Genomic DNA, 26580 nt, shown 5'->3' on the forward strand with positions numbered 1-26580 from the left:
ACTTTTCCCCCACCCAGGGAAGAGGGGAGTAGTAATGTACTGTGATACACCAACCAGACTAACAAAGTAGTACGAACAGGGGTAAAGAAAAATACCAAATATGTAAATACTAGTTGGCCCGTGCAAAATTTTTGTACATTAGTTGGGGGCGCAGGCAATTTCTGGAAAATCAAGCTGGTCAAATGTTAATGTGTTTAATGAGATGATGAACACAGAGAGGTATACTATAAATTGGTTTGATAAGTAGAGGCTAAAAAAATGTTTTGAGGTTGTGGTGCCACCTGCAGGTTGTTTTTTTTTCTACAGGTTTATGAAAATTAATGTTTAAACTGCATTTATTGATCAAATTGTGAGTGTGGTTTGTTAGTGTCTTTTCTTGCTGAAGGGGGCAAGGTTAGCTTTTAAATGGTGTATTTTTTGTGTGTGGGGCGAAGTAATCACCGAAAAAGCAGTGCATGTTTACAAATGTATTTGCATATGTGACTCACCTGCAGTGAAGTGTGCAATCCTCGAATTTGCCTGAAATAGGCTGGGCAAGCACTTCGGCAAGCTGGAAAGACCCCAAGGCAAATGCCACCTGCAGGTAATTTGACCTTTGAAATGGTGTATCATTTGTGTGTGTCGGTGGAGAATAAACGGAGCAAGTGTGCAATTAAATAGGCAGTGCATGTTTTCAAATGTGTTTGCATATGTGACTCACGTGTAGTGAAGTGCGCAATCCTCCAATGTGCCTGAAATTGGCTGGGCAAGGAGTTCGGCAAGCTGGAAAGCCCCCAAGGCAAATGTTAGGATATGTTTGTGATGTCTGTAAGCAGCTTTGGGGTAGTGTGGTGCCACCTGCAGGTCATTTTTCCTTACTGCAGGTTTAAGAAAATTAATGTGTAAACTGTATTTTGTGATCACATCGTGGATGTGTGGTTTGTTTGCCTATTTTATTACTGAAGGGGGGCAAGTTTACCTTTCAAATGGTGTATCATCATTGTGTGTGGGTGCAGTGGGAACGGAGGTACAAAGTAATCACTGAAAAAAGAGTGTTTAGAAATAATATATAAGGATACTCACACATATAAGAGAGGAATGCAGGATGCCGAGGGAGTGGAGGATGGGATTAAACCAAAATAGGAGAATAAAGAGAATTATGCACACTCAAACCTAGCAACAGTCACAGATAAATCCACTAAACGCCTTCTCCAATAACAACCACCAGCCATGCAGCATAAACTATCTCTGACAATGAGTGCTAGCCAGGACCCAGATTATATAGGAGATGGGAGTGGCTAGCAGTGCACAGCTGAGAGCCTTAGCTCTAGGAGCTCTCAACAGACCAGATTATCCCCTGCGCTGCCAAAAGAAAATTTGCACCATTTAATACAAAGGTGAAGTGCTTCTAACCAGTGCAGGAGTAGGAGAAACTGACGCTGCGGTCTTCTGGCTCCTCTCCGTCGCATTAAACCCGTGACACCTTGTTTGGTCAATCTGAAAATTCTGGCTGGTTTTGAAAGGTGGAAGGAGAAGGGGGTGATTTGGATGGCTCAATTAGTTTTGGACAATTAGTTTTGGACAATGCGCTTAAGTCCTTCACAATTGCAGGAGTTTTATATTCGCTCAAAGGACTTCAGTAAATACCTCCAATGTTTTTGTGTTTTTGTTTTTTTTTCCTGACTGATTTGGAAAACTGCTACATTTTTCCAAACTGCAGCATGTCCCCTCTTTCAGCATCTTTGCAGCGTTTTTTCTTCTCTTATAGAAAGCAATGGGTAAGTGCAAAAAACACAACAAAAGTTGCAGGTATCAGGTTTTGCTGTTTTTTTTTTTTTTTTTTTGTTTGGTGCCAAAATCTTGGTGACATCATCATTTTTTTTTTTTTTTTTTTGGGGGGGGGTACTAAATTTTATCAGCATTCACAAGAGACAATACAAAACACAGCATTTTATTCCACGGCCATAGGAGGTCATTGCAAATCTGCTGAAAGGCAATGTATTCCTGGCAGCCAGTCTGTCTGTGCTGGCAAGGAAGAATGCAACATGGCAGCGGTCGAGAAAGGGCATTGTCTCTCGCCTTTGTTTTTTTTTCTATAATTTATGTATCTGATGCGGAGAACCGTGACTTGGTAATTACTATTTAAATAGAAGATGAAAAAATGTGGAAAGTGTCCCTCACATAGAGTAATGAACGAGCAACAGCTGTTTCGCATAAGTTCATGCTTCTTCCGGCTCTTCCAAGAGACCCAGAAGAAGCATGTGCTCATGCGAAACGGCTATTGTTTGTCCATTCCTCTGTCTTTGCTCCTCATATGATGACTGAATAAAGTTGCCGCTTATGCGAACACCACTGGTAAGTGCCGCTTTCTACAGATTTTAGTCTTCTATTTCATCTGTTGAAGCACCGAACACCGCAAGTTCTGGTTATCCCGAACCATTTTTCCTTTCTGATTTATTTGTGTTATACAGGTATGTTAGCATGTTTCTTTTTTTTTTTTTTTTTTTTTACAATTACTAATCACTGGAGAAACGTTGCTTTTACCCATGATAATATATTTTTTTTATTATTTTTTTTATAAGACTTGTTTTTCTCTCTACACTATAAAAAGGTGCCGATCTGCCAATTACTTGTATCTGGTTACCGCTCTCTGAGGGACGTGGGCTGCAGACAGTGTGTTGCATCATATAGAGCTCAGTAACGTTCTTACTCTCTGCTCATTGACTTCATTACCATCAGTTCTTGTAAGGAGGACACTGTCCCCCAAGTCTCTTAAGGCCCCATTTTTGGCAAACGTTTGAATGATACATTGTCCTTTTTTTATTTTCTTTACATCCCATAGCCCGAGATGCAGATGAAAGAGAAAAGTGGATTAATGCGTTAGAGGAAACCATTCTGCGTCACACTTTGCAGCTACAGGTAAGGGCTATTAATTGCCGGATCGGTCAGAACAATGTGCTGGGAGGAGGGGGTCTCTTCATATTTGTGATGAAGATTATAATCAGAGCTTCCGTTACAGATGCCCCTATAATCCTGAGCATAATATGGCAGCATCTTGGCCTTATAATGCCGGGCATTGTGACAGAAGCTGGACAGATCCTCCTATAGTCAGTAGTGGTTTTCCTGTGCCGCTAGTGTCCTGCATCTAGGAGTTATGGAACTTCTGTTTAATAACGTGCAGATGTGAACACAGCCTAAGAAGTGAGCGATCAGTTATTGGCTAAGGATTACTTTTATGCTTCATCCTTCAAAAAAAGGAAGGGACAGGAAAGAGTTGATGTTGGATATAAAGTTTCTTCTTTGTGTAATCTTGAAACATAAAGTTTTGTAATATACTTTCTGTATCCATTCCATGTGGAATTTAAAGGGGTTGTCTAAGTGAAATGAACATTTTCCCAGTGGCTTGGCATCTTATCCAGCGCACTGTGGACGCCAGAATGGAGACGTCTGTGCTCGAGCAGCATCAGGACTTGTGATTGTTGTCCGCGGTCAGGTGACTACCATAGCGCATCATCAGTGATTTGACCAATGACACGCTGCGGAAGTCACCTGACCGCGGAGGGCTATCCCAGGTCCCAGCAGCTTTGAATAAAGACAACTTCCTTGCCGATGTAAATGCTGACCACCATCAGCCTGTGGTAAGGCTGGTAAGTCCCAAAAGGTGCGAATCGCCTTCTTTATTATTTTAACATACAATTTTTACACCAGTGACTTGGTATTTTTACCTGGACAACCCCTTTTAAGATCTCTGCTTGGTAATTTATTCTCAGATTTTTGGGTAAGATTTCATAGTGTGTTTGGACAGAAAATTAGTTGTAAGGGTACCGTCACACATTGAAATTTTCATCGCTGCGACGGCACGATTCGTGACGTCGCAGCGTCGTATGATCATCGCTCCAGCGTCGTAGACTGCGGTCACACGTTGCAATCACGGCGCTGGAGCGATGCCGAAGCCCCCGGGTAACCAGGGTAAACATCGGGTAACTAAGCGCAGGGCCGCGCTTAGTAACCCGATGATTACCCTGGTTACCAGCGTAAACGTAAAAAAACAAACAGTACATACTCACCCGTCGGTGTCCTTCAGGTCCCTTGCCGTCTGCTTCCTGCTCTGAGTGCAGCCGTACAGTGAGAGCAGAGCGCAGCACCGCTGCGCTCTGCTCTCACTTTCCGGCCGGCACTCAGAGCAGGAAGCAGACGGCAAGGGACCTGAAGGACACCGACGGGTGAGTATGTACGGTTTGTTTTTTTACGTTTACGCTTGTAACCAGGGTAAACATCGGGTTACTAAGCGCGGCCCTGCGCTTAGTTACCCGATGTTTACCCTGGTTACAAGCGAAGACATCGCTGGATCGCTGTCACACACAACGATCCAGCGATGTCAGCGGGTGATCAAGCGACGAAAGAAAGTTCCAAACGATCTGCTACGACGTACGATTCTCAGCAGGGTGTCTGATCGCAGTAGCGTGTCAGACACAACGATATCGTAACGATATCGCTAGAACGTCACGAATCGTAACGTCGTAGCGATGGAAATTTCAATGTGTGACGGTACCCTTAGGCCATGTGCACACGTTCAGGATTGTTAGCGTTTTTTTCGCGTTTTTTCGCTATAAAAACGTGATAAAAACGCGAAAAAAAACGCTTACATAAGCCTCCTATTATTTACAGGGTATTCCGCATTTTTGGTGCAAATGTTGCGATTTTTTCCGCGAAAAAATCGCATAGCGGAAAAAAAAGCAACATGTTCATTAAAAATGCGGAATTGCAGGGATTCCGCACACCTAGGGGTCCATTGATCTGCTTACTTCCCGCACGGGGCTGTGCACACCATGCGGGAAGTAAGCAGATTATATGCGGTTGGTACCCAGGGTGGAGGAGAGGAGACTCTCCTCCACGCACTGGGCACCATATAAGTGGTCAAAAAATAAGAAATAAAATAATAAACAGTCCTATACTCACCCTCGATGTCTTGCCGCCTCCTCGCACGCTGCCGTTCGGTTTCTGTACCTGGTGTGCGCTGAAGGACCTCGCCGAATGACGTCACTGTCCTGTGATTGGTCGTGAGCGGTCATGTGACCGCTCACGTGACCGTGACGTCACGGGAGGTCCTGTGCGCACAGACCAGCTATACGGAACGGACGCCGGTGAGATGTCTGGGTGAGTATAAGCATTTTTTTATTTTTTTTATTATTTTTAAACATTCTATCTTTTACTATAGATGCTGCATAGGCAGCATCTATAGTAAAAAGTTGGTCACACTTGTCAAACGCTATGTTTGACAAGTGTGACCAACCTGTCAGTCAGTTTTCCAAGCGATGCTACAGATCGCAGGGAAAACTTTAGCATTCTGCAAGCTAATTACGCTTGCAGAATGCTAAAAAAACGCGAAAAAAACGGAAAAAAAACGCAAAAAAAAAAAATGCGGATTTCTTGCAGAAAATTTCCGGTTTTCTTCAGGAATTTTCTGCAAGAAATCCGCAACGTGTGCACATACCCTTAGTCCTTCTCCCCGGATTGTAATCTTAACATACAATGGATAGTAGTCTGGCAGCTGCTCCGTTCTACTGTCATTATGTCCCCGGCCTCATGGAAATGTTCGGTTTTCAGCAATGTTTCTTTCTATTCCTTTGAGTTGTGGTCCTGTAATTGTTGGCTTATTTTAGCATTGCCTTCCTTTAGTGACAGAGTCCTGCCTGCTGCAGTCACTTATTGCAGATTGGCCGTGCTGGTGTCAGTAGTACGTCACACAACTCAAGTATGAGCATAGTGTGGCAGCGAATTCCGACTGTTATATCGTTCATTGATGTGATGAAAGCTCTTATTGACTCTTCATTAAAAAAAAACACAACAAACTTTAAATTGATGAGTATTTTTACTTTTTGTTCTTGGCTTAAAAGGGCTCAAAACGAAATGTATAAGGATTGTCGGAGACTGGAAAAGTCATGGTGCTTTCTCCAACTGCTCCGGCTTTATCACCAGAATGGGGCTGATTTACTAATACTCTGTAACATTTAGACAGTGCAAACCTAGGGCCCAATTCGTTATTGCATTGTAGCCTATTTTTTGTTTAACTTTTGCTGTTTTTCACCTATTTTTCATTTGCACCTTATTCTTTTATTTTAAGTCCATTTCATGGGTTAATTTTTTTCTTTTTGTTTTCAGATCTTTTCAGTTGATTTCTCAATTGTGATTTTTATTTTATTTAAGGAATTTGTCAGTAATTTTTTTGTTTTTTTTGCTGTTTAATCTGAGAGCATCGTTATGAAGGAGAAGAGACTGATTCCAGCGGTGTCACATACTGGGCTGCGTTCTGCAGTTTTCATAAAATCGCTGTTTTATCAGCAGGATATTATCAGTAGAGGACTAGTAAACCTGCTGCCATGTTTTCCTTCTGCCTATGCACAGTGTACACAGTAGACAGCCAATCAGTGGTGTGGGCGGGGTTCTACACAGCTCAGCATTTGGAAAACTGCTAATTCTGCAGCAGAGAAAACTGATTTTATCAAACCTGTCGCAAGCAGCCCAGTAAGTGACACATCGCTGGCATCAGGTTCTCTGTCCCTACATCATGCTGCTCTCGGACTACATAGAAAAAAATCCCGTTGACCGATTCCTTTTAAAAGGTCGAGATATTTTGGCACAAATGTTCTTCAGTCCTCAATTTTAGCTGATTGTGTGACTTTTTTTGCACTAAAAAGTAGCAAAAAAAAATTTAAACCAAAAATAAAAAGCAATTTTTTATTTTGAACAAAATTCATGATGAACTTGGGTCAAAGAATAAATGGTCTTCAAATACTCAACATTTTTCCCATTGCAACCTGATGCATATTTACCGTAGTGTCTAGTCCAAGTTTACACCATCAACTATCTACCAAGTTTAACTAAATTTGGGTGGAATTTGGGGCCACTGCACTGCCATTTAGATTGCACTCCCTTTCTGATGGGCCACAACCTTTGTGTCGAGCTTGTCGATAAACTGGTGTAAAAGGCATAATTAATGTGGTGTTATCAGGTAAGACAGTCCAGTGCAAGTGCCGCATATAGCTCCGTAATTGCTGGTCTCACTTGCACCTAATCACGTACTTCATTGGCTATGGGACTGATGACGGAAGCCAAGGTAGCAGAAGATGACTCCTCCTTGGGTGCACTCGGATATCAAAGGGTTATTACCATGTTCATAAATGGGTATCGCTGTACAGTTTTGCAATTTTCTGCTTTTAAAAATTTCCAGCCCTTCTTGAGATATTAATACTTTTGTTTACAGCTTGCTGCCGTGGAGACCGACCACCGCTGTTAGCAGAAAATGTTAAGTGTTCACAAGCTCTTTTCTTTTGAGTTTGTAAGCACTTGTTTTCAAGCTGGTGCAGGATCACTGAATCGCGCTGTTAACCTCCTAGTCCTGGTGAGCTTCAGCACAGCGCTTACACAGCGGTGGTCGGTCTCTTAGGCAACGAGCTGTAAACAATAGTGTCAATATCTGAAAAACGGCTGAAATTTTTAATGAGCGGTAAATGGCAAAAGTGCTTCTTTTTGCAAGCACTATCCGACAATGAAGATAGGAATAACTCTTGAACGAGCGCCTCAAGACTGTATATAAAGAATGGGCCATAAACGAGCGCTAGCGGACTTGTCAAGGCAATCGGTGTTCATTTATTTGGATAAATGAGCTCCTAAATGCGATTAGATTTTTTTTTTTTTTACGTTTGCAAATCATAAAATAGTTCAAATTTCATCCCTTTCCTTTGTTGCTGGCGTCATCAGTGGAGGCAGCCTGTAATATGAGCAGAGGGAAGAAGGCAGGCAGGAGGGTGAAGGGTTAACGGCAGGAGCTCGGTACTTAGTGCTCATTAGTAATGTCTGATACGTGACCAGCAATTATGTGGTAGATGTCTGCAAAAGAGAACAGTATTGTTTTAATGATCATGTGATGACTAGATGGCATCGCGTTCACCCCGCAGTGCTGTATACTCCTCTCACATCCCGGAACTATGGGGTTAACAAATCTGTAATGGTATCTGATAGCAGCAATAGACTGATTACTAAGCCGAGCCTGATGTGAATCAGAACTGGCATGTTCCCCAGTGATTAGTAAACCACGCACGGCGTTATGTGACCCGTAGAAGCCCAATGGGCACGGATGTTTTTGCTATGTAAGCTGCACCCGTCCAATGGTGACATGGTGGGAGGCGAGGAGCAGCAGCAGCAGCAGGTCAGGAGACGCGCAGAGGAAGTAGCCGGATACTCTCATCCTGTAAGTAAAAAGCATGCATGTCGCCACCGCCGATGAGGATTACTGGGCTGTGTGATCACAATGGCCGGGGAAGGCTGCAGCAGTGTAAGTAACGGCCGGTGTCCTCCTGTCATTGTTAGCATGTCAGCCAGCACGTGACTCGGGGGGCCAGGAAAAATGGAGACTGCCCCGGGGGGCCCTATTCTGTGCAAAGTGATTGTCATGGGGGTTTTCTGGAACGGCAGGAGGTCATACAAGGACGTAAGAGGCACAGCTCTGTATGGCGGTATTAAATAAAGACGTATATACCATCTGCTGGGCACTGGACGGAGGGGGAGGGGAAGCTTGATTGAGCTGATCTAGGGGGTGATATTAAGGATGAGAATGGGAATTATATTTTGTGGCTAGCGCTATAATATTCTAGACAAATGCAATAAGGGTTCTTCTATTATACGTATATACTCTGTACGGGGGAAGCCATTTTTGTTTAGCATGGACTGTATACGGGCCCTGTGCAGTTGTCGTATTGCATCCCTTTGTGCATCAGTGAGAGGGCTGCTTGCAGCTTCAGAGGTTGATGCAGCCCCCCGTATTGCCCGGACCCCTGGTTTCTCCACTTTTGGTCTTTGCTGTCTTCCTTCCAGTCGTGGTCTATCTCCACTACCTGTGTCCCCTGGGAGTCACTTAGGCTACGTTCACATTTGCGTTGTGCGCCGCAGCGTCGGCGCCGCAACGCACAACGCAAACAAAAACGCAGCAAAACGCATGCACAAGGCTGCATTTTGCGCCGCATGCGTCCTTTTTTTCATTGATTTTGGACGCAGCAAAAATGCAACTTGCTGCGTCCTCTGCGCCCGGACGCGGGCGCCGCAGGGATGCATGCGGCGCAAAACGCAAGTGCGACGCATGTCCATGCGCCCCCATGTTAAATATAGGGGCGCATGACGCATGCGGCGACGCTGCGGCGCCCGACGCTGCGGCGCAGACCGCAAATGTGAACGTAGCCTTAGAAATGAAACCAAAAGTGGATCTTCTCACCATTTGGTTCTATAGTTGATTTAGAAGCTATTGCTCCCAGTTGTCAGCCACCACAGACTAGAGAGAGACAGACTAATACGCTCTACAGTGTTGGGACGTCCATTAAAGCGTCTGCCGCGCTGAGTTCACTATCGGCTCCCATGGGCGTATGAAGTAAAGCATTGGGCACCTTGTCGGCGTACGGACCCCCGTTGTGCTGTCGCATGCCTCCAAAGCCCACCTGTGGGAGATAGGGGGGTGCACACAAGTTTTCCAGTAGTTCCTTAGTGTTGGAACACAGTCTTGGGCCCATTCACTCCCCCACAGGTGGGAATGACTTTTTGGCCACGGATGGCCGGGCACCTTGGCACTGTACCATTAGGGGATGTTCACATACGGCAGATATCTGGATCTTTTAGAAATCCAGGCGTTTGCTGCAGGACCCACCCTGTTATGATGCACATAACTGCGATTCAGCGGCAGACCCCCGCGCGCGTCAGTGTGCCATCACCTGGCGGTTGTAGAAAGTAGCTCGGATCTGTAGTGCGTCGCTGTCTGGAGCTTTCTCTGATGTTCAGGCCTGACCGTTCTGCTTGTGTAATATTTCTGGCTCTGAGCTGTAGTCATGGGGTTGTGAAATGGGAAGTGATCCGCCATTAATCAGGGCTTTACGTTTGTACTTGATGATCACGATCAGAGCGAGTGACCCATCAGGTAGGACATGTCTGTCACCTCCATTACTGCCCCTCACATACCACCTGCAGTACATGGCCATTATAGAAGTATTGCCCCACAAACACTATATGGACAACGTATGTGCCCCCTCCACATTACAGGGGCTTCTCTGACCTCCCATTGTCCATCCATAGACATTAATATGGAGTCGGCCCCTCTCCAGATAGAACAGCTTCCGCCCTACAGGGAAAACTTAGTACAAGATTTTGGAGGGATCTGTGGGAATTTTTGTCCCCTCATCCAGAAGCACATTTGTGATTTCAGACCCCAATGTTGGGGAGAGGCCGGGCTCACAATCTATATTCTTGTTCATCCCTAAGGTGTTGGATGAGGCCGAGGTCCGGGCCCCTGTGCGGCCAGCCATGTTTTACACACCAAACTGCCCCAGCAATGTCTACATGGACCTCGTGTACTGGGCACAGTCATGGGGAACAGAAAAAGGTCTTCTCTAAAACTGTTTTCACACGTTTGGAACTTCTCCAAAATCTCTGGTGCTGAAGCATTAAGGTTTCCCTTCACTGGAACTAAACGGGCCAAGGCCGCCCCCGATAACAAGCCCATAGCATTATCCTCCTCCACCATCTGTACAGCCGGCACAATGCAGTGAGGGGGGTAATGTTCTCCTGACTTTCAGCAAACCCAGACTACTCCAGACACCGGATAGAGAAGTGTGATCCGTCACTGCACAGAACACATTTCCTCCAGAGTCCAGTGGTGGAGGCTTTACACCACTCCATCCAATGCTCAACATTGTGCTTAGTGATGTAAGGCAATAGCAGCTGCTTAGCCATTAAGCTCCTGGCGGGGGCGCAGTGTTTAAGCCGGTGTTACTACCAGAGGAGGTCTGGACTCTGCAGTTATGGGGTCAGCAGGGAGTTGGTGACTTTTCTGTTCCTCAGCACTTGGTCCCCCACTCTGTAGCGTTACGGGGTCTCCACTTCATGGCCGAGTTGCTGCGGTTCCTTCCACTTCTCAATAATATCAGTCACAGGTGATGGGGGAAGATATAGGAGGAAGAAATGTCATGACCGGACTTGTTACCCTCGACCGCGCTGGTTTCAGTGAGCTCTGCACCACCGGCCGTTCTGTCACATGTTAGTAAAGGCAGACCGCATGGTGGGGGGCCGGATGTTATTCTCCGGGGGGGCCGGATGTTATTCTCCGGGGGGCGGATGTTATTCTCCGGGGGCGGGGGGCCGGATGTTATTCTCCGGGGGGCTGGATGTTATTCTCCTGTGGGCGGGGGGCCGGATGTTGTACACCGAGGGGCTGGACGTTATACACAACGGGCAATTGGACTCCATGTACACACTACATTCAATGACCAGATGGGTGTCCCAATAGTTTACTCCATGCGGTGTATGTCGGACTAGAGCACACACTCCATATTATCGCTAATATTGATTTTTGTTATCTAATATTAGTTGCCTAATATTACTACATAATATATAATCTAAATAAAGCCATAGCAAGAAATCGCAGGGTGCTACAGTGTAAAAACTATTCACTATTAAGACGCACTTTTTTTCCTCCAAATTTGGGAGGAAAGTGTGGGTGCGTCTTATAGTACGGATATAGCATGTGGGGAGGGGGGCAGCAGCGAGTGGGATCGCAATGATATCCCACTTCAGGATGTCCCCGCTGCCCGGAATCAGCGCTGGGGAAACCGCATGGCCCCGCTGATTAAGTGCAGTGAATATTCATTAGCGGCTCCCCGCCCACCGATCAGCTGAGCAGTGAGCGGGGAGCAGCAAATGAATACTGCACTTAAGCAGCGACACACAGTTTCCCCAGCACTGATTCTTGGGAGAATCTGTGTGTCCTGGGGAGGAGGCAGCAGCAGCAGGGGCCAGGAGATCGCTGCATACCTGCCTGTGCTGGACGCTGAGCTGTCTGTGGTGCACAAGCAGGACCTGTGTGATGTCAGAAGTGGGCGGGCTGGAGCATCACATGGCAGCTCAGAGCCCTCCCTCTTCTGACATCATCTTAGGTCCTTCAGACTCCCACCTAGAATCTGCAGCTTCCTTTTATGTCCTGCGCGTGCGCTGTGGAAAGGCAACAAGAGAGAGGGCTCTGTGCAGCCACAGTGTGGCTGGCTCCCACAATTAAGAGGTTAGTCTTTACAAAACACAATAAAGCACTCTGCCACTCCTTTGGTGAACTATAACTCCCAGCATGTCATAGGATCTGCAGGACATGCTGGGAGTTATAATTCTCCCATGGGATTTTAAAGCAGCACTCCAGTGTTATTTTGCAGTGCTGGAGTGGTGCTTTCACTATAAGCCCTGTGCCCCCATTCTTATACTCACCCTCCAGCATCTTGATATAGTACTTTACAGACACCACACTGGTCCCGCAGCTTCCAACATAATAACGTACTATTATATATAATAACACCACATATAATAGTATGTTATTTATGTTATTAAATATTTTACCACATTTTTTTTTGCTTCAAATATTTTTTTCCCTATTTTCCACCTCTAAAACCTGGGTGCGCCTTATAGTCCGGTGCGTCCTATAGTCCGAAAAATACGGTACCAAAGCACAGACACAACACAATATAAATGAGTCATAAAACAAACGCCATAAACAGCCATCATTGTTATTGATGTGGGAGATTTCTTCATCTTTCTTCGCTCTTGTATCAATAGATGAGGCTTGTATGCACTAGTGCAATGCAACTACATAAAACCATGTATAATATCTGAAAATCTAACACTATAGCTGTGTGATCCGCCGTAAAGTGCAGCCGCAGATCCCCCGATCCCCATCCAAATATTGCGGATCTTGCTGAGAGCACTTCACAAACTAATAAACGGGAATTCTCTCCTCTTCTCTCGCTCCTTGCAGTGTTTTCATGTCAGTCTTTGTATGTGTTGGGTTTGTTTTTGTTTTTTGTTTTTTTTTATGGTGGATTTTAGTCCAGATAGTGACTTTCCCAATGAACTCGGTGGGAAGTTCTGCAGGTCCGCTACATCAATTGTCATGCTGCTTGTAAAAGAGAAAAAAAAATTCTCACCGCAATATGGGAAATACCTGCAATGTGTGGATTAGAATTTTAACTGTGCTACTGTTGTAAAATGCTGCACATTTTTTGCTGCCTGAAAAGCAATGAATAAGTGCATAAAAGCAGCAAAAAAAACTAAAAACATTGCCATTAGTTTTTTTTTTTTTTTTACAGCGTTTTTAGTGGAAAATAGCAGGTACAGCATGATGTGAAATCCATTTATTTTTGTGATTTTTCACAAATGTAAACCAAAATGTCTGTGTCCTCACCTGAGCCCGGCATGTGAAAGTAAACATTACCCGACCAGTGTGTGAAATTTGAGATGGTCTGGTATTGTTCAATGCCTTTCCATGTCTTAGGTAAACTATGCCCGACCAATTCAGACCCTCCACCCCCGCTGTTTTTTCATTTGTTCTGAATAGTCACTATTTTTTCCAGACATTTAAAAAAAAACTTTTTCCACTAAATAATGAAATCAAATTGGCTATTTTTTTTTCCGAAAGTGTTTTATGATTTCACATAGGTCTTGCATTGGTGGATGATTTCACATAGGTCTTGCATTGGTGGCCAAACACTTTGCATTGTTCATGCTTGTCTGGTGGAAGCAAATCTGAACTTTGGCATCCAGAAAAACGCAGGAAAAAAAAAAAACACTGCAAAACCTACTTTTTGTCTGTTTTTTTTTTTTTTTGTCTTTTTTTACTGCCAAGAGATCAGGTTTTGGCTGCAAAAAAAAGCAGCAAAAAAAAGCAACGTGTGAACATGGCCTTAGTGTCCTTCTACTGAAAACCCCAGTGATCAGCAGTAATCTAGGGGAAAACATTGCAGTAAGGGTTTGATGTCTGCGTTTTCTGTGCATCGCAGGTCAGTAGAGATCATCTGGGGGTAAAGACCCTCTGTGTAGCTGCCCTCCACGTAGGCTAAGATACGAGGGTCCGGATCGGACGGTAAATCAGGGATTGCAGAAATGATCCGATGTCAGTAAGTTTCCCATCTTCATGCAGGTTACAGGGGAGCAGTGTCCTGAGTTGCACTCTCCATTCTGAGCGCAGGCAGCAGAGGATCCACTACAAGTTCTTAAACTGTGTGGTTGTCACATTGCAGTCATGTTCTGTGTGCTCAAACAATATGCATGTTTGTGCACATTTTGCTTGAGTAAACCTATCCAGGGGAGTGCCACAAAACAGGATCTAGGAAAATGGACACATTAATGGTATACATTAATTCCTTAAAAAAAAAAAAAAACTGTCTGAAAATGGCGCCTGTGCAATAGCAGCTACTACGCAGGCACCATCTTAGTAGCCCCAGCGATCCGATAGATGCTACTGTGCCGGTGGCGCCATCTTGGAGGAGTTAATTATTTTTTTCCTCTGGCAAGATGGCACTGTGCAGTAGCAGCTATGAGATCGCCGATAGCTGCCACTGTGCAGGCGCGGCCGGCGCCATTTTCAGACTGACTTTTTATTTTTTATGAATTCATGTATACCATTTAAAAATAAATAAAAATGAAATGCTTATTATAGATGCGATCATGCTGCAGCGCAGTCGCCTGTGCCTGCCTGTTGAAGGTGATTTTTTAATATACTAGATGGTGGACCGATTCTAACGCATCGGGTATTCTAGAATATGAATGTAGTTTATTTATGTAGATTTTAGAATAATGCAATGAATACACAGGATGCGGCCGGCCGGGCGCGACCAATCAGCGAAGCGTGGTTCAAATCCCGCGCCAATTCGCTGCCGGACTGCGTCTGTCGCTGATTGTTGCCGGCCGGGTGCAACCAATCAGTGAAGCCAGGTCTGGCTTCAGGTTTTTGAGGGCCCCGGGCGAAGGTCTCACAGCCCACGCAGTATATAGCACGGGCCACGCAGTATATAGCACGGGCCACGCAGTATATAGCAATGTGGGCACCATATCCCTGTTAAAAAAATAAATAAAATAAAAAAGTTATATACTCACCTTCCGGTGGCCCCCGGATCCAGCCCAGGCCTTTAGCACTGCTCATCGCGATGCTCCGTTCCCACTAATGCCTTGCAGCAATAACACGTGATGATGTAGCGGTCTCGCGAGATTGCTACGTCATCTGGAGTCATTGCCGATATGCATTCTTGGGACCGGAGCGTCGCGAGGAGCGGGAAAGGCTGCCGTGGACGCCGGAAGGTGAGAATATAATGTGTTTTTTTTTTTTTATTAATATTATTTTTAACATTATATCTTTTTACTATTGATGCTGCATAGGCAGCATCAATAGTACAAAGTTGGTCACACTTACAGGGTTAATAGCAGCGTTAACGGACTGCTAAAACGCTATGTGGGCGCTGACTGGAGGGGAGTATGGAGGGGCCAATGCACGGCCGAACTGTGCCTGTCGCCCAGCCGGCCGCGACCAATCAGCGAAGCGCGATTTCCATGACAGAGAAACAGACAGACAAACATACCGAAGTGGACCTTAGACTATGTATATATGTGTGTGGTGTGTGTGTGTGTATGTATGTGTGTATATATATATATATATATATATATATATATATATATATTATTCATGAGGTAAACTATGGAGTAGGTCAGTGACCTGTGAGAAGCCATACTGATGAATACCATATCGGAGCACCACATGGCGTGCCTTCTGCTTCCAACCACCTAGTCTACTGATCACAATAATATGTTTGGCTGGGATTTCCAATAGTTGTCCAAGGAGCAATTATCTTCCATGCTGCTGGGCTTTCCAAGTGTTAAAATGACATTGACTGAATTAGAAGATGCGATGTACCTGTCCTAGGACCACTCATATGTCCCTTATAGGGTCTGTTCACATCATATGCAGCGTGCTTTGGCAGTGTGCGCTGGCAGGACGCTCTGACGGATGCCCCCCGCATATACACATACAGTGGTGCATGCCTCCCGTATACTCCCGTGTAAATGGCTCCCTATGAATACATTTGACATAAATGGCTGGAGCTTTTGCAGAGCTTGGGTCTATCGCAGTGTGAATGCAGTCTCGGGGTGCATGATTATCCAAGGAACGCCCTGCGCATGATAATCGGGCAGAGTAGACAGTCTGCCAATCACTTGACAACTAGGAAAACCTTTTGTTAGTCATCCTTCTCGGTAGCACATCATCCTGTGTAAACAGGACGTGTGCTGTCGGGTACAATGATAGTATATGTACACAAAGTGATCAATTAGCCCCTGTTTTTTGCTCTTTCTGCCTATACAGGCTAATTAATAAATGACCGCTTCTATGTAGCTGATCGGCCGTGGGTCGGCCAGCGTGTACGGGCCCTTTGGCATAGATTTCTGCTTTTAATAATGTAGCTGTGCTGTAGATTTGTCTCCACGCCTTCCCTCCATCCATGGTCTGTGGGACTGATGGAAATAGCCCAGCGCTGCACCTCGCTAGGTCCGGTGGCATAGACAATGAACGTGGCTGTGGATGCTCGGCCACCACCAAACTCTAGACTGGCATTTCAGAGCCCCGGTCTCTGGATTGGTGGCATCCGAAAGTTATTGAACTCCATTTTTTTTCCTGCCCAGACGATGGGTGGGCACCTGTCAATCAATCAGAACCTTGTGGGGAAAAGCCGCCCGGGAGTGGGAATAGTTAGGGTATGTTTCCACGTTCAGGAAACGCTGCGTTTTTGACGCTGCGTTTTTCCGCAGCGTCAAAAACGCAGCGTCCAGATGTTACAGCATAGTGGAGGGGATTTCATGAAATCCAGACTCCACGATGCGTTTAAAAACGCATGCGTTTTTGCCGCGAAAACGCATGCGTGGTGCGTTTTTTCTAAACGCAGCATGTTGCTACTATGAGCAAAACACGCAGGTACACCGCAGGTGACCTGCCAGTGACCTCAGGTGCAGTTTTGGTCAGGATTTTACCTGCATAAAATCCTGACCAAAGCCTGAAGCAAAACTGAACGTGGAAACATACCCTTAGGGGTCTCCCTGTAGTCCTCGGTCATCTCTTCAGTCTGTTTTCTGAATAAGGCAGGGTCGGATTCAGGATTGGGGCAGCATGAATCCACTGACCGGTTCCTTTTAAGAACCCTATAGATTGGTGAGAGGTTTCCTAGTTTCTGACCATCTTTGCTCCTGTGACGTATATTCAGGGGTGCAAGAAGCAGATGAACGACTCTCTGGAGCCCGGGAATCGCTGCACTTTTTATTTATTTATTTTTTTTTCTTATTTCTGTAATAAGGAAAGCATTTTTTTATGTACTACGTTCCCGGTGGCTTCCATCGCTCTGGTTCTCATACTGCACTGATGAATATAAGGGTCTTATCTCTTAATCTTTCTTGCGTTATTTTTCCACCAATCCGTGGCGCGTGTTTGAGAGATCTCCCAGCTGTCCCACATTTCCTCGCTCACATCCACAAGCCAAGCAGCTTTGCAGCAATACCCCCTCCCCGCATGGATGGATAGCAGTACAGCACATGCCTGTCCTTAGGATCGGAGTCATTTACAGTGTGAGACGGGCACATAACACACCTCATGTAATATTCATCAGGTTCTGATAGCAGCAAAGCCAGGGATTTATAGGAAGGTTCCACTCGTCCTAATAATATTCAAACATTTTTTTACTGCGCAGAGCACAAATTCGACTTTTTTTTGGGTGGGGGGCGGGAGAGATTTTGGAAGTCAAAAATGCTATTTTACTCAATTCTTTGCTGCAGAATTATATTTTATCTTTTACTTTTTTATATATTTTTTTTTGTTCAGTCCTAGATCCTTTTTCCAAAACACTTCTCCAAATCTTCAGCATATATCGCTACTAGAAAACATTCTGGTTACCTGATTCCACCACTAGAGGGCGCTTGCTGTTGTACATTGATTGTCAGCGCCCTCTAGAGGCTGTTGCAGGAAGTCGGAATTTTATGATTTAAAGGGGTTTTCCACTTAAACAAAAAAGTGGACTTCCAAACACATTTATATATGTAACATAACAGAGCAGATACTTGCTTTCCCCTAGTCTATCCCTGGCTCCCATGCTTTGCTCCAATCTCATTGTGTTTGGCTGCAACGGTGACATCATGCTGACAGTGGGCATCACCTCTGTAGTCAATCACTGAGCTCGGCAGCTTGTACCATCTAGATCGCTGCGCCATTACATCCCGACATTGATAATATGTAGTGATGAGCGAGTGTACTCGTTGCTCGGGTGGTCTCTGAGTATTTGTGACTGCTCGGAGATTTAGTTTTCCTTGCCGCAGCTGAATGATTTGCGGCTACTAGACAGCTTGATTACATGTGGGGATTCCCTAGTAACCAGGCAACCCCCACTTGTACTCAGGCTGACTAGCAACTGTAAATCATTCAGCTGTGGCGATGAAAACTAAATCTCCGAACTCAAACAAATACTTGGAGACCACCTGAGCACCTGGAAAACCCAAGCAACGAGTACTCTCGCTCATCACTAATAATATGCAGCCACGGTGCTCACGGGCCATTAAAGTAGTTCATGAAACACACCTATAATCCTGGTTTTAGAAACTTTTAGATGAAGAAACTCTGCTGTCTTCCTGGACAGGAGCGACTGTTGGCCAATGTAAATGTGTATGGCGGCCATCTAAAGTGCTCAGGCAAGATTCACCACACAGGAAGAGGCAAGGAAGCAGTACTATCTGTGCCTACATCAATTCTAGGAAAAGGCAGGAAGGAAGTTGCATTTGTGACCACATCAGTGCATGTAAAGTTATATGGGGCTGATCCCTGACTTGCAAGTAATCCCTTACACATAGGATAGGAGATGAGGTACTAATCGCTGGGGGGTCCCGTGTTCGGTCACTCAGCGGTGCGGAGAATGAGGCTAGGACTCTGTCCTGAATGGCGGTATGGTGCTCCTCCTCCGCTCCACCCTTTGTCTGCTGGAGAGAATAGTAATCTGCTATTTCTCTTAATCTCGTGGCGCAGCTGTCCTGTTTTCAGGATTGCTGGGGGTCATAATGATCGGACCCCCAACTAGTAAGTTATCCCCTATTCTATGAATGCAGTGGAGCTGTGCATGCTCAACCTTTGCTTCATGGATATCAGGGATCGTGAAAACCCTGTTTTTTGGCACCAGTGGTCGGACACCCAGCAACCCAGAATTTTTGCCTCTTTTGTGGACGGGGGGATAACTTACAGGCTATGGAATATAATGAGTGTTTCTTGCGTCTTCTGACCAGGGTGGTGCTTTAGTAAAGGTCCTTTTATTTTATTATGGGGTGTGTGTTTGTTTTCTTCGTTCTCCCGTGTTCCTCCTTCCACCGTCCAGGAGTGCACATTGCGGCCACTTCTGGGGCTTTGTTATTAAGCTCTTTGAAGGTAAGCGATTACTTTTTGGCACAGACATCACACAGATATTACACACATACCTTATTCATCCCTCTGCTCCTCCCCTGATGATTTTGGCAGCACAAGCTGACGGTCTATTCAGCGCTCCTTCGCTGATTTATATAAGCCCCCTTCTTATTTACAGCCCAACCGTCCCCTCCACCCCGGCCACAATGGCTGTAGACAGAGTTCAGACGGTGCAGCACAACTTCAGAGAAATGCTGCGTATAATCAGTAGCGATGCGATCAGGTATCGGTTCAGTAAGATTGCTGCCATTCTCGTTCCCATACTGCTCCATTGCAGCTCACATGTCCAATATGCGGTTTGTCGTAGTAAGTAAAGTACAAAGAGAATGAATGGAGCAGCGCACGTGCACTGATGCTCTTCTACCCAGTATAAAAGGCCCACGTTCTGGATATTGGATGTGGGGGGTCCTAGCTGTTGGACCCCTCTGATTTAAGTTATTGCTTACCCTGTAGATAGGTGACCACTTCTTCCAACCAGAATACTTGTCCTTTGAGGCTCTATTCACATTACATTTACTTTCCAGTAACTTTTCAGAATAACCCACATCTTTGACCATTATATGACTTGTACCCTCCATTTTCATCAGTTTTCCCCTTTTCAGGCTCTTAATTTACAGTTGACTCTGAGCTAGATGAAGGAGACTGGCCGCTATCATCTATCCCATACACAGATTCCTGCTCTTGTTCCTTAGTTAGCTCTCAGAAGCAAGCAGGAGCACGGAGAAAATTATACCGCAGCACTGATCAGTGTAGATGTGAATCCTGCTCAGCACTCAGTCTTTGTCTCCCTCTTTATGTTTTCTCTCTCTTCTCACTCCTCCTCCCCTCCATAGAATATAGTAGGAGGTGTAACCTGACTCCTCACTGTGCTGGAAGTCCATCTTGAGCGGGGTTTCTCAGTTTGAATGGTGAGTTTAGGAGACTTGGGAGGAGGGGGGAGGGGATGAAGTGGCCCATAAGTGGAGAAGGGACATTTTTGCTTCCTAGAAAGGACATTTCCCAGTTGGGCTTTGTTTGGGGAAAATGTCAGGAAAATCTCCAGACCTCTGTCTGTATAGCACAGGGGGCCGGGGGTCCTCTACTAGCCCAGCTGATGCCCATGTTGTGTATGCGCTTAGGGCATTTCCTGCTAGGTGAAGGCATAACTGGTGAAGCATCTCCGCTCACCCATCACACCTTTTTATTTGTTTTCATCATATCAGATGCCCTTTTTGTACCCCGACTGTCTCATGTTCATGTTTTCTCACCTTGGCTGACACTTTCTGTCCAGATAACATCGGCATTTGTATCAATTCTTTCCTTGTTTCATACTTTGTCTCTAGCGCTGTTGTGTTTTGCTGCATTGTAACTTTGCGTCTCTTACCTTCCCTTCTAGGATTTTGCTTTCATAACTTGAAAATGTAACTGTATTTGGAACACTGGCACAATACATTAAAGGGATCGTCCTTTTTCAGAGAACGTTATACCATATGTTGAGCTGGTTCTTGAAGAAAAAAAAAAAAAAAATCAAACAAACTGGGTTTTACTTACCCTCCTCAGGCCCAGTACTGTCTCTCCGAAGCTACTCTGGTCTTTATGATTTGACTGCAGCGGTTACGTCCTGTCGATGGCGCTGCCGCCCATCGGCTCTCTCCGTGTAGACAACAAGAGCAGCTGAGCTCTCTGATCGGCTGCAGCGCTGTCAACTTGACATCCAGTAACCTTGGACACAGTTCTAGATCCAAAGAGGGTCAGTAATACCTTGTTTTCCAAATATCTCAACCTTTGGCTTAAAGGTTTCTGAATGGAGACCACCCGTTTAAGGTGGCGCTACAGATGGTGATTTTTGTACTGGGTATTAGTGATGAGCAAACATGCTCAGATAAGGTGTTATCTGAGCATGCTCGGGTGCCAACTGAGAGTCTTTGGCGTGCTGGAATAATATGTTCGAGTCCCCGCGGCTGCTCGACAGGCGCAAGACATGTAGGGATTGTCTAACAAACAGCCGCGAGACATGCAGCCGCGGGGACTGGAACATATTTTTTGAGCACGCCGAATACGCTCAGAGAACCCCTTATCCGAGCATGCTCATCACTATTGACTGTGTAAAACAGGTTTGTTATTTAGCTTGTGATTTTCTATCTGTAACCCTGCCATCTGTAGAAGGAACGGTTGGTATTTGTGGCACAGAAGATGACCGGCCCCGTGGTGGCTCGCTCTTGCCAGCTTACTGGATGAAACCTGCGGCGCTATCACCGTGAGCCCATCTGTGCAGTGTCAGGGCTTATTCCTGTGTAAACACCGTCCCTACAGGTCGCTCGCTGCGTATATAGAACAAGGCTTAGGTGCTTAGTGGCCCGTATGGGTGTCGTCCCTGAGAATCACTGTGTGATGGGAGGATGTAGTGCTTGTTCTCTTCCAAGAGCTGGCAGCGCTGCCGTCTGGAGCGGCGCCCCCCTCCCTGTGTGCGATACGTGGCATAAAACAGCCATTCTGCCCTTATGGAGGTGACACAGCGGTGCAGATGAGGACGCTGGAAACGGGAGGTCGGTGAAGGAGACAATACATTCTATCCGTGTGACTTTCCTCTGTATCGCCTTGTATGCTCCAGGGCCAATGCATTATATTTGCAGCTTTTCTTGCTGGGTTTTGGGTGAGGTTTATTTTTCCAGTTCATTACTTTTAAACTCCATAAAAAAAGCAAATTTTCTTTTTTTTTTTTCCTATTTCTCCTGGTTACACCCAGTGTGAGAGTTGTGTACACTGCAGGCTCCGCTGCAAGAATAGTAGATTGTTCTATTTCCACTATCCCTTGTCCGTACACCTCTGGATGGAACTTTTTTTTTTTTTTCCTCCTCCCTTTTTTTTTTTTTCCTTTACCCTCACTGCCTCGTTTCGCTTGTTCTCCTTGATGAGCGCATCGCGGTTCTCATATCCGTTTCACTCTAAATCCTCATTAGAGCGGCCAGGCTGTAATCTTCAGTGTCAGTAATGCGCTCGCAGGCTTCCGTCTGGTTGTCCTCCTCGTGACCACCGCTCTGATCTGCAGACACTAATTTCACAGTATGGTTGCATCTTATTTTTCAGGGTGTGGAGTCTGGATTCGTTCCAAGCGTTCAGGACTTTGATAAGAAGCTTGCCGAGTCAGACGCTTATCTGCAGATCTTAATAGATCAGATAAAGGTACGGAAACTCCGCAGATACTGTACTTCTTCATTTTTGTTTCTTCTGCGATACTGCTCTGGAATGGTATTGGTAAGGGCGCAGACTGATCACTTCTGGCCCCGATCAACCCTTAAAGGAGCACTAAACCTAGGAATGAACATTTAAAGGGAACCTGATCTGCCCGTATGATGTCAACCTTGTATATGCTGTGGCTTTAAAATCGCACGTGTAATTAGTCGAAAATGTATGTGCTTGGCGGTTTCTACCCACCTGCTTTTCTATCACTGATCGGTCTCTCCCTATGCATGCATGCAGGGAGAGACCCATCACTTAAGGGGAGTGGGCGGGGAGAATCCGCTGGCTTTTAAAGCAAGTTTTTGCCTGAAACGCCACAGACATACCTGGCCGAGATCATACAGCCAGTGCCTGATACATCCGCCAAATCAGTTTAAGCACCCCCTCCTTAGCCAAAGGGGTGGGACTTCACTCTCCGTTGATTTGTCTTTTATTACAAAATAGACTTTGGTGAGATTTTTTTTCTGTAATCGATTCTTTTTACTGATGTTACCTGTAACTATAACATCCTGAACCCCTCAAAGGAAATTGCCAGTCAGTTTTGCCGTGTGGACTGTTTTTAGGGTTAGTACTGTAATATCTCTTGGCTACATAACCCTTTTCTTTTAGTCTGGTTACTTTGAGCATGGAAACCATTGTTTTTATGTGTGGGAAAACCAAAAATTTATAAAATCGACACGTTGCAAAGGGAAATATAATACAATTCAGGCGTTTGGTGACATTGCTGTAGTGCTGTGGGAAAAAAAGAGAACCCGTACACAGATACAGACCCAAACACCCTATCAGAACAGGAATAGAAGGTTAAACAACCCTGGTCATCTGTTAGCTCGGTCCTTGTTCCAGCCTGCTGGGGGGACGTATAGCAAGGAAAGTGTTAGGTACTAAAGAAGCTCTGCCGCATCATGCAACTCTGTGCTCCGCAGTTCGACAGGTGACTCTCAACAGTGTGCGACCATAGGTAATAATAATAATCTTTATTTATATAGCGCCAACATATTCCGCAGCACTTTACAATTAAGCGGGGACTTATACAGACAAATTCAATACAAGTTAAGACAATTTAAACATTAGGAGTGAGGTCCCTGCTCGCGAGCTTACAATCTACAAGGAAATGGGGGACACAATAGGTGCAAAGTGCTTGTTATTTCAGGTCTGGCAATTATAATACATAGGGATTTTCATACAAAGCTGCATGATCCGGTCGTCAGCCCGTGTGTTTAAGTGCAATAGTCAAGTATCAAGTGCAGTTATCGTGTGCATGGAGGGTGTGGAGACAGATGGATAGCAGGGTGCAGATTCAGAGTAATATATGGAAGGAGGGAACAGGGCAAAGTTAGTTTACTGAGTAGTTGATGTGGTAGGCTTGTTTGAAGAGATGGGTTTTTAAAGCTCGCTTGAATAGGTCGGGGCTAGGTATCAGTCTGATCGTCTGGGGAAGTGCATTCCAGAGAGCTGGCGCAGCACGAGAGAAGTCTTGTAGACTGAGGTGCAAGGTTCGGATTACGGGGGATGTTAGCCTTAGGTCGTTTGTAGAACGGAGGGCACGTGTAGGGCGATATACAGAGATGAGAGAGGAGATATAAGACGGTGCAGAACTGTGGAGGGCTTTGTGGGTGAGAGAGATGAGTTTATACTGGACCCTGTAGCGAATGGGTAGCCAGTGTAATGACTGGCACAAGATGGAGGCATCGGTGAAGCGGCTGGACAGAAATATGACCCTGGCTGCCGCATTCAAGATGGATTGGAGAGGAGAAAGTTTGGTAAGAGGGATACCGATTAGAAGAGAGTTGCAGTAGTCCAGACGAGAATGAATAAGAGCGACAGTAAGAGTCTTAGCAGTAGGAAATTGCTACAAATGACATGTGCTCCATGGCTGTATATACAATAAGAGGGGTGCAGGAGTTCATGGTCTACCTAAAGTGACTTGATCCTTCTGTCTGTCCAGCTCCCAATATGTCCGGAGTACAGTACAGCTGTGCGGTCACTACAGTAAGTCACTATCTCTACTCCTGAGGTCCGCTCCCTGCAGACATCCTGTCACTGGCAGCCTTGTATCTGGAGGACATGACTGGTGTGCTATGGACCCGGAGTATGTCCGCATTAACCCTTTACAGCTCTTTCCCGGGTTGCATCACAAGGTCGGATTCCAGGTGTATTTGGACAAGCTACGTCTGTAATCACAGCCCATAATGTCCAGAGCAAAACACCAAGACCTCTTGTCCAGAGTATGTCCTGAGCAGGGTCCGGCAGACCAGCGACCCGTACTCGTCATTTTGGATTCCCTGACTGCGATTTTTGGACCAGATTAGTTCTTTACTTTGCCTCCACACATTTCTCTATGACTCCTGACCTTTTAAATGCACATCTCAGATTGGAATAAGGCTATGTTCACATGTGGCATGTTGCTGTTTTTTTTTTTTTGTTTGTTTGTTTTTTTTCCCCTATGGCAAAAAAACATTCTTTCAATGTCAGCAAAGGGAACAAGATCCAAAAGTTTTTGCGCCGTTTATCACCATGGGGGAGAGTAAAACGCGTCAAAAGATGTCAAAAAACACCACGTGTGAACATATCCTTACACTTTTGATGAGACCTAATGGTGTATGAGAACTTATTTGCAAGCAAATCTCCATGGAGGGAAAAAAAATCTAATTAGTTCCATATTATCCCAACCAGCCAGCTCCTAGAAAAAGAAAATAGACTAAAGAAGGATTCCTCTTCCTTAGTTATTAATAATAATAATAATAATAATAATACAAATAAAAGTAAAAAATAATAATAATATAAATACATAATAAAAAAGTAGATGATGGCTAACAAATCAAATTATTATTATTTTTTTTAATTTTAGAATGGTAGATTGCCCTGTACTGGTTGGGGTGTAAACAGGAGTCTTTCTGCACCCTTAAAGGGTTAAAAGGCTGGCAGCTTGTGGGGTTGTCAGTCGCAGCAGCCCTGCGGAGGGTCCCTGCGCATTCACAATAGCATACATTGTTCTACAAGTGGTTAAAAATAATCCGGCTATAAGCAGTTTGGGGAGTCCCCCGTGAGTAGTGGTAAGATCGCAGCATTACCACAGCTTGCATCATCGCACAGAGCGGTATAATGCCCATCTACCATCGCACCGGGATCCGCAGAACGGGAACACTGCGTGTATTACGTGGTTATCGATCCTTGCTCATTATAAGGTGCGGGGACCCCTTTAATTGGCGGTGACTGGAGTATGTGCTAATGTGTAAAGGTCACTTCCTGCTGCGGATTCTCTGGTGTAATTATTAGACATGCCTTTGTTAGGGGCAGAGCAGATTGTAGCTCCTTCTCCTGTCGCTCTACTACATAATCATTCGTCAGCCCTGTATATTCACCGGCTGCTTTTTTTCTTTTCTTTTTTTTTTTTCATTTTTTACTATGACTTTTTCCTGTATTTCAATTCTACTTTTATGACTTTGTGGTTTCTCTTCCCCCCCCCCCCCCCTTTAGGTGTTTGATGACAAAATCCAAAACTGCAAGGATGATGAACAGAGAAAGGTCAGTGGTGATTTTTTTTTGTTTTGTTTGTTTTATGGTATCTAACTTTTTTCCAGCAAATTCTTCAATGTATACATTTTGTGCAAAATGAAAAATGTTCTTTTTTTTTTGCTTGTTTGTTTTTGCCTGTTGCATGTCCCTAAATTTGTGCCAAAATGACATGCATGCATAACATTATTCCAGAGGGAAGGTCACTGGAGTACATTTTGCACATAAATGTAGCAACTTTTTAAAAAGTTGCTTTCAACGGATTGTTGCCGCATAACGTCTGGAAAGCAAAAAACAAGCAGCAAAAAGACAAGAAACAGGCAAACACATATAAAGTAGACTAAGAAAACAGTTTCTGGTTAAAAGAACAAGTGAAAAACATCCAAAACTAGACAAAAAAGTCACAACGCAATAATGAATCTGGCCCAAAGAGTGGGAGTTTGGCTCAGGCACAGGAGCAGATGATGATGATTATATGGATTCCTGCTTCCCCGCACATGGTCGGACTTTTATATGGTGTTACACAGAGGGGGTTT

The 26580-nt window shown here is 45.0% G+C and overlaps 1 protein-coding gene across 9 annotated transcripts in view; it reads left to right on the top strand.

Annotated features, from left to right (window-relative positions):
- Nucleotides 1-26580, top strand: part of OSBPL9 (oxysterol binding protein like 9) — a 90526-nt gene that overhangs the window by 20442 nt on the left and 43504 nt on the right. For 6 of the 9 annotated variants that reach the window (XM_077275957.1, XM_077275958.1, XM_077275960.1 and 3 more), the window contains 3 exons: nt 2822-2898; nt 22379-22474; nt 26009-26056. In XM_077275957.1, the coding sequence (XP_077132072.1) occupies nt 2822-2898; nt 22379-22474; nt 26009-26056 (221 nt within the window). Of the gene's footprint in view, nt 1-2821; nt 2899-8154; nt 8315-22378; nt 22475-26008; nt 26057-26580 lie in introns of those variants that run through there. The other 3 variants (XM_077275962.1, XM_077275963.1, XM_077275964.1) reach the window with 3 other exon arrangements.

The sequence above is a fragment of the Ranitomeya variabilis genome, chromosome 8 (genome assembly GCF_051348905.1).
Source record: "Ranitomeya variabilis isolate aRanVar5 chromosome 8, aRanVar5.hap1, whole genome shotgun sequence".
NCBI lineage: Eukaryota > Metazoa > Chordata > Amphibia > Anura > Dendrobatidae > Ranitomeya > Ranitomeya variabilis.